This window comes from Diceros bicornis, chromosome 4 (genome assembly GCF_020826845.1).
Source record: "Diceros bicornis minor isolate mBicDic1 chromosome 4, mDicBic1.mat.cur, whole genome shotgun sequence".
NCBI classification, from domain to species: Eukaryota; Metazoa; Chordata; class Mammalia; order Perissodactyla; family Rhinocerotidae; genus Diceros; species Diceros bicornis.
This window is the reverse complement of record NC_080743.1, coordinates 56,090,804-56,099,306: the sequence shown is the minus strand read 5'-3', so window position 1 is coordinate 56,099,306 and position 8,503 is coordinate 56,090,804. Positions and strand designations below refer to the sequence as shown.

The window sequence follows — 8,503 nt, the reverse complement described above, 5'->3', positions numbered from 1 at the left end:
TGTTTTCATTCCTTTTTACCTAGATCAGCTTCTAACCATAACCTGGACCTTTACAACAGTCTTTTAACTGTTTTCTCTACCATTGCTGCTCACCTTGCAATTCATCCTTTACATCAAGGGGAGCTTTCTAAAACCTAAGTTCACGTTACTGCTTTGCTTAAAACTCCTTAATGCCATAATGGAAAAAAGTATTTTATCTTTCAAGTACCTCCTTCATGACTCTTTAAAGACTCTCTTTCTTTAATTAGCTTCATCCTAAGTAATAACATTTGTGAAATCACAGTATGATGTGCTATTTATGTCCTTTTTATAATATGCATTTAAAAATACACATATCATTGTCCTTGTGCCATCTAAAGTAATCTTTCCTGTTGGCCTTTGGAAACATGGACCTAGATGATAAAATCTAAGCCTGCATTAAAGCCAAAGAGCCTCTGTAATGTGATCCCTCTTCTACTTTGCCATTCACGTCTTGCTGCTATTTTCTTTGCACCTTACATCCATGAAGACTGAAATCCTAGCAGTTCCCCAACGTGTCATACAGTTGTTTCATCTCTCTATGCCTTTGCTTGGAGCAGCCCTCCAGTTCTCTCCTTAGTGAGCTTTAGAAATCACTCCATCAGTCCTCATCTTTTTTTTTTTTTTTTTTGGTGAGGAAGATTGGCCCTGAGCTAACATCTGTTGCCCATCCTCCTCTTTTTGGTTGAGGAAGATTGTCGCAGAGCTAACATCTGTGCCCATCTTCCTCTATTTGGTATGTGGGATGCCGCCACAGCGTGGCTTGATGGGCGGTGTGTAGGTTCGTGACTAGGATCCAAACCCCTGGCCACCCAAGTGGAACACGTGAACCTAACCACTATGCCAGGCCAGCCCCAGTCCTCATCTTTTTGAAGTTTTCCCTGAAAATCACTCCTTCTGTGTCTGTATCTACTTCTGTTGTAGCATTTTTCACACTCAAAGCTTCAAGCGCTTGAGGGCAGGGCCTAAGTCTTCTATCTTTGTCTTACTTGCTCCTGACACAGAACCAGGGCATGTAGCAGGGCTCACAAAGTTTGTTGCATGTAGCTGAATCCCAGACATTCAAAGTTAAAATCAGGTAGGAGAGCCCACAGTCAAAGAAGACATTTTAATTCCTAAAAATCTTCTATTATCTCTATTGCACTGGTCCATGAAAGGATGCTGGAACTGATCAATCCTAAAGTTGCCGGTTTAAGATGAGACCGATGAATGAGGTGAGCCCAAATTCACAACTCCAAAGCCTACACATACTATTCTACCTCTCAGTTGACATGTATTGGTCAGTACGTATTAATTTGTGACTAATTGTATCTGTTAGGTTACTTCCAGAATTCATGTACTTTAAACTACATGATTGGGACTGGATTATAAAGACATAATCCAAAATAGAGAAAAAGCTATATTCATAATGTTCCAATGATCATTTTCTTTTCTTTTTTTTTTTTTGTGAGGAAGATCAGCCCTGAGCTAACATCCATGCCAATCCTCTTTTTGCTGAGGAGGACTGGCCCTGAGCTAACTAATCTATTGCCAATCGTCCTCCTTTTTTTCCCTTTTTCTCCCCAAAGCCCCAGTAGATAGTTGTACGTCATAGTTGCACATCCTTCTAGTTGCTGTATGTGGGACGCTGCCTCAGCATGGCCAGAGAAGCGGTGCGTCAGTGCGGGCCCGGGATCCGAACCCAGACCACCAGTAGCAGAGCACACGCACTTAACCACTAGGCCATGGGGCCGGCCCCTCATTTTCATTTAAAACAGCAAAATATTGGAAACAATTTAAATGGCCAACTTAAATGGTTAAGTAAATTATAATACATTAGTTTAAAGGACTATTTTTCTGCTGTTGAAAATGGTGATAATTGAGATTAAGGACATGAGAAAGTGAACACTAAATAATTTTAAGTGGTGAAGCAGAAAGAAAAATTATTTTTCTTACTGAGATTACAAATATATTAAGAAAAATTACATTTAAAAACACTTGGAGGAAATACATCAAAATTTTACCATTGGTTGTGTTAAGATGGAGAGAGATTGAGTGGGTTTTGTTTTGTTTTTCTTTTCTTTCTTTCCCAAATTTTCTGAGCTAGGTTCTCAGGGGATGAGCCACTGCAAAACCATAGGCAAAAAACAAAGGTACAAATACTGGGCTAGGGAGTGGAGTAGTCTCGACCCTACTCTTTTTTCCCCTCGTGAAGTCAAGACTTCCTTTTGTTCAGCCAGGAAGATTTTAGTTCCGTAGAGTTCTTGAGACAGGCTCCTTTTATTCTTACCATTGGGCCAGGACCAGAGCCAGCCCAGGTGTCAGCAGAAGGTTGCTTGGCTGATTCTTCTGTCACAGTAAGTGCAGCCTCCCTGCTTTGGTTTCAGATTCACATTGAATCTGAATGAATTGATAAGGGTACCTGGAAGTAGAATGCCACAGATAGCTTCTGTGATCTTAATGTTCCAAGAAGTCAAAAGAAGCAATGTTTCTTTCTGGTACCTGTGGGCTTTTGCTTTGTCCTGCTCCTTAGTAGGTCACACTCTTTCCCCCAAGTCCTCCAAAGCCCCTTTACCTTTCCACTTGCTGCCTGGGCACTGGAGTGGTAGCAGTGCTCAGTGCTGCAGAGAAGTAGCATGAATGGAAGGCGTGGTTACTCTGACACTAAACACTCATCCCCGCAACCTCCTCTTCTTTCTTGATGTTCTCTTTCTTGGCAGTTGGCTCTGTCACCCTCTCTGTTGCACAAGTCAGAAACCTGGGATTGGCACTTATATTTTTCCTCTTCCCTCACTCTCCTTATCCAAAGTCAGTGAGTTCTGCACGTGTTCATAATTTTTCACCAGGGTTACCCCAATTGCCTCCAGACAGGGCCCTCTGATTCCAATCTTAGTGACTCCCACTGTCTTTCATGTTATGGCCAGACCTGAACATGTCACTCCCCTGTTTAAAATCTGTCTGAGAGCATTGCAGATGCAATTCAAACCAGTTAGCTTAGTGTGGAAGCTTCTCACAGTCAGGCCCTTGCCTACATCTCTGCAGCCTTCTGCTCCTCCCCTTGCACTGAAACAACACCAAGCTTCTTTTAGGCCTTAGTTTCATCACCTGTAAATGGAGATAATAATGAGTACCTACTTACTATGGTTGTAGTAAGGCCCCTCAAGACTGTTTCGTGCCTCCTTGCTTTTGCACACGGTGTTCTTTTGCCTACAATACTCTTTCTAGCTGGCTAATTTCTGCTTGTCTAATCAAGATTCAAGTCAAAGAACCCCTCCCTGAATCCCCAATCTGAGATGAATACCTCTCTCCTGTGCTCTAGCTTCCTGTGCCTGCGCTACTGGTAGCACTTTTTACATGGAGGAAAATCGCGATGAAGTCCTTGGAAAAGTCCCTCATCTCTCTTCAGCTCCAGTGCCTGGCTCACCTGTGCTTGATTAAGGTTTGGTTAAACCTTAATCAAACCCAGAAGACCCTGGGTCTACCAATCTGGGTCTACCAACCTGGGTGTAATGCTGGCTCTGCCAAGAGCTAGTTGAGTGACACTGAACAAATCATTTATCCTCTCTCAGTCTCCCATTTCTCCCAGGAAGGTTGGACCAAGTGATCCTTGAAATTTGCTTTCACTGAAATGACAAGCTTCTGGGAAGAGGAAAAGCAGTAAGATAGTCTTATAAAATAGGAGAATATGTTATGAAATAGGATGTACCTCCCATTACTCTTCTTCTCCTCTGTCTTTTAGAGGTTGCTTTCTTCTGAGGAAGTCATTCTTAAGGACTATTCTGTCCCCAATCCCAGCTGGAGCAAGGACCTGAGACTCCTCTATGACCAGTACATGAAGAAATGTGAAGATGGCTCCTGGAAACGTTTGCCTTCATATAGAGATGTAGCTGTTCAAGAGACTGAAGACTTCAAAAACTTTTTTCATGGTAGGAGCAGCCACTCTCCCATAAAGAATATTTAAATATCAAATGTAAAACTAAGAACAGATTGAAGCGCTAATTACCACTTGGAAAAGGAAGGAGTATAGTGCAAGGGTTTGCTATATTCGCCAGTTTTATAGGCCAGAAATCTCAATAAATTTTGCAGATTGTGGGAGAGTGTAAAGCCTATTGCCAGGAATAAGACTGCCCCCCCACACTGGCCTCCTCATCACCATTAGCAGAAGTGAAGAAAGGACCCCAGAAAGCCTCCACCCTCCCACAACCTCTTCACCTCTCTGTCTTGAGGCTGTGATCACTAATCATGTTTTATCATTTATGCCAGTATATGGCTCTGTCACCCTAAGAAGCTGAGGACGCTCAGGTCACCCCCTGATCTCCCGGACTCTAAACTCCCAAGGCACCCCACCTCACCTCCCAACATACGCTCACACATTGCACTTCCCATCCTGTGCGTGTGTGTGTTTTAATTAATAGACTTGTTGTTTTCTTAGCAGTTTTAGGTTTACAGAAAAATGAGTGGAAAGTACAGAGTTCCCTTATATCCCTTAACCACGCCCTCCAGCTTCCCTTATTATTGACAAATTGCATTAGTGTAGTACATTTGTTATAATTGATGAGCCAGTATCGATACATTATTATTAAAGTCCATGGTTTACATTAGGGTTAACTCTTTGCGTTGTACTTTCTATGAGTTTTGACAAATGTATAATGACATGTGCCTATCATTACAATATCATACTGAATAGTTTCACTGTCCTGAAAATCCCACTGTGCTCCACCTGTTCATCCCTGCCTCCTTCCCCCGAACCATTGACAGCAACTGATCTTTTTATTGTCTTCATAGCATTGCCTTTTTGAGAGTACATACAGTATGTAGGCTTTTCAGATTGTTTTCTTTCACTTGTTTTCTTTCTTTCAATCATATGCATTTATTAAGGTGCATTTATTTTTTCCCACAGCACTTATCACCATCTGACATACTTTGTGTTTTCTTTATTTAATTGTCTCTCATCACTAGAGAGTCTGCTCCATGAGGGCAGAGATTTTTGTATGTTTTATTCCCTACTGTATCTCCAGTTCTTAGAACAGTACCTGATACGTGGTGTTAAAAAACAAAATTCAAATGAGTAAATTTTAAAGATCTAGTTGGCTTTATTCAACAATTCATGAATCAGGCAGCATCCCATCTAGCAAACAGAAGGGAGCTCCAAAGAACTGTACAAAATGAAAGACTTATAGTCAGAAGGGAGTGGGACAAGGAAGTTACTAGTAAAGAGTGGATTGTTTCAGGCAAGGTCACCTTCCTTTGAGGGATTTGATGGCAGGGGTCTATCAGGCAGATTACATCACTAGTGCTGACCAGGTAACTCCAAATTGACTGGTTTAAGATTCCACTCCTGGGAGAAGTTGAGACTGTAATTAAGTTAGGTGTTAAGTCTTAGTTTGGTGTTGTGTGCTTAGCACAAGTGACTCCATTTTTGGCCTGTTGTCTATTTTTTAACAATAGTAAATGCATTATACATATTTGTGGTAAGAAGGAAGGAAGGAAACATCCCAGGGGACCTGCTTAAGATGCTCTACTTGTTTTTCTTTACCTAAAATGTCTGCCCTCCTGGAGCAGACACTCTAGTGGTGAGAGACAAACCGTTAAATAAAGAAAACACAAAGTAGATCAGATGGTGATATGTGCTATGGAAAAAATAAATGCACCTTAATAAAAAAAAAATCTGCAGATCTCTGGTATAGGAATTGGGAGGAATAGTGAACCACCTTCTTTCCTGCCCATTGCTTTCTTTTTTTTAAAAAAAAACTAAGAAGTTTACTAACATGCACACCTCATGTATACATGGTAAATACCCAGGGAAAAGTGAGTAACTCCCTGAAGTGGCCCAAGCCATCAGTTTAAATACCATCTTCAGCTAAAGACAAAAGAAAGGTGTAGAGGAGGGGGGCCGTTGTGGGGAGGTACCAGGGAAAGCTCTGTAAACAAGGGTAAGGTTTGTTAGGCAGATTTAAGTTGCTGCTTTCTCTGTTGATAAGATTCTCTTGTGATTTCGAGTCATCCTCTTCCTGGTACTCCCTTACAAATGGAGATTTCCTTTATAAATAAATATTTCCCTTACAAAAGGTTAACTTCTACTCTGTTTTCAGAGCTTCTCCTGTGTCTGCCATTTCTCAAAAATAATCCTTATGCCAAGAGGCACATTTTGGAGTGGCATATTCTGCTACCCTTCATTCCCTGCCTTTGAAGCTTCCCTAAGAAGTTTCACAGTCTGGAAGCTGAGTTGGTCTTAGTCGCTGAGAACCAGTCTCTTAGTCCTGAGAATAGGTGAGTTCAGTTAAACAGTTGTGTCTCATTTCAGGAAGCAGTGTTGCAGGTGGGCTGTAAATGGTGCTATCAATCAAGTATTTAATAAGAGGCATTTCTGTGGAAACAAAAGAGAAAACAAAGGCTAATAGTTAGAACAAACTATAAACTCAGTTTTTGAGTCTAGAGAACAGTGGGTCAAGAAGATTTCTGGAAGTTGGACCCTTCAGATGGAGTAAGGGCATGCATGGCACTCTGACACATTTCCCTGATTTGCGGTTTGAATGTCTGTGGTGATGTCACCAGGGGTTCCAGTGTACTTTCCGAGTAGCCCACACAGCAACAGGCACAAAGGTGGTCCATATGTGAGCTGTTGTGTGATTTCTCTGAAGTTTGTATCAAATTATCCAGCTTCAGTTTGCAGGGCTTCTGGAAAAGGGCAGTTTTTGTTCTTAGTGATTTCAAGTTGAAGGGTAGGAGAAAATTGGAAACATTAGTTTGGAGAGTCATAACCAGATATTTGAGGAAACCTGAAGAATTTAGAATCCAGGCCAGTTTGCAGGTAGATCACAAAACCTCAAAGACAGTGTACAGCACTGGAATCTGATATCCACAAAGGTGTGCTACTGAAACGTAGTCTTTCTCTCTACAGTCACCCAATTTCTATCAAAGATAATCACAGTAAGACTAATTTTTTTGCAAAATAAGTCTAGTCTTCTTAAAGGTGGCCTGATTATTTACATAAATGCAGCAAGATTAGTGATTGGCCACATAGGTTTTTTGAGTTTACTTTGTTTGAATTTTTTGTAAGGAATATCAGATTGGACTTTTAAAAGCCTTACAAGGCTAGGAAGCCAAGCCAAGGATTCACCATTTTCTTTTGCAGATATATGGATTTGGGTGAATTCCTCTCATCTCAGAGTCCCCCAAATATCCTGAGGTTCCTGGGCCTGCCAGGAAGTCACTTTCCTTAGCTGTAAAGCTGGGAACGGAGTAAGCAAGATATCAGGCAGTTTTTTAAAGGTGTGCTATATTGGCTCCATAAAGTCAACCTTAGTTCCTTAAAGCTACTGGTCATATCTGATTCTGTGCACATTTTTCTCAAATATGACATTCCAGTCAAAGCTCGGGTAATATAACCAATGTTTCCAATTATGTCCTGTTATAAGGAGAACAGATTCTGCAAATAACTAAATTACCATGAAATTAAGAATACTTAAGAGTTTCCAAATTCTGGAGGAATCAGGTAGGGAGAAAGATAAATGTTTCAATTCCATTTAAAAAGGTACACTTTACTAAATTGGTGTAAGATACAGATAGCTTAAGAGAGAAAATAAAAAGATTACCTTAAATCTGGAAAAACAGAACAGTAAACAACCAGCAATATTTCAAACAAAAAGTCATTAAAAATTCTAATCATCATCATTAGTTCACTCACTCCCATGTAATTAATTCTTGTTCTGCTTTATCTCCTTGGTTTAGCAGTTTTATGAATCCAGTTTTCCATTAAAGTTCTGAAAATTCTTACCCAGTTCAGTGGTATGATCTTAAAGTTATCAGAAATCTGTACTTGTCAGAGCTCTTTCCATGAATCTCTTTGAAGACAAAGCACTTTTGCAAAAGCATCAGAGTAAAATAATAACTGTCTGTAAATGACAAAAAGATTTAAAAATGGCCATGGTTAAAGATCTGATGAGAGTTCATTTTAATGTAATTGACAAGGAAATTTGGCTATTTCTGTGACATATTTTAAGATAATAACTAGAATTATGACTCATAAAATTATACCAGGACATATCAGATTTCTAGGAATTTCATGCAATTTCTGGAACACTTACATTAATAACATATACTCATACAAATATAACCTAAGAAGGTTAAACATCACTTCTTATTTGACAATGCTTTCCCTATAATTTAACATATCAAATAAGCCTAAATAGTTCAATATCTTTCTTTTATAAAGAGAGAAAACAAAGCTTTTGAAATGTTCCGGGGCACTCTGGAAAATCCCAAAGTTAGTTTGAGGTCAAAAAGACTTCATTTAGGGCCGGCCCCGTGGCTTAGCGGTTAGGGGAACACACTCCGCTACTGGCAGCCCGGGTTTGGATCCGGGCGCGCACCAATGCACCACTTCTCCAGCCATGCTGAGGCTGCGTCCCACATACAGCAACTAGAAGGATGTGCAACTATGACATACAACTATCTACTGGGGCTTTGGGGGGGGAAAAAAAAAAGGAGGAGGATTGGCAATGGC

General features: G+C 40.5%; 1 protein-coding gene across 1 annotated transcript in view; it reads left to right on the top strand.

Annotated features, from left to right (window-relative positions):
* THEM4 (thioesterase superfamily member 4) overlaps positions 1 to 8,503 on the top strand; it is a 31,092-nt gene that overhangs the window by 1,970 nt on the left and 20,619 nt on the right. The window contains exon 2 of the mRNA XM_058539179.1: positions 3,737 to 3,923. Within this exon, the coding sequence (XP_058395162.1) occupies positions 3,737 to 3,923 (187 nt within the window). The remainder of the gene's footprint in view (positions 1 to 3,736; positions 3,924 to 8,503) is intronic.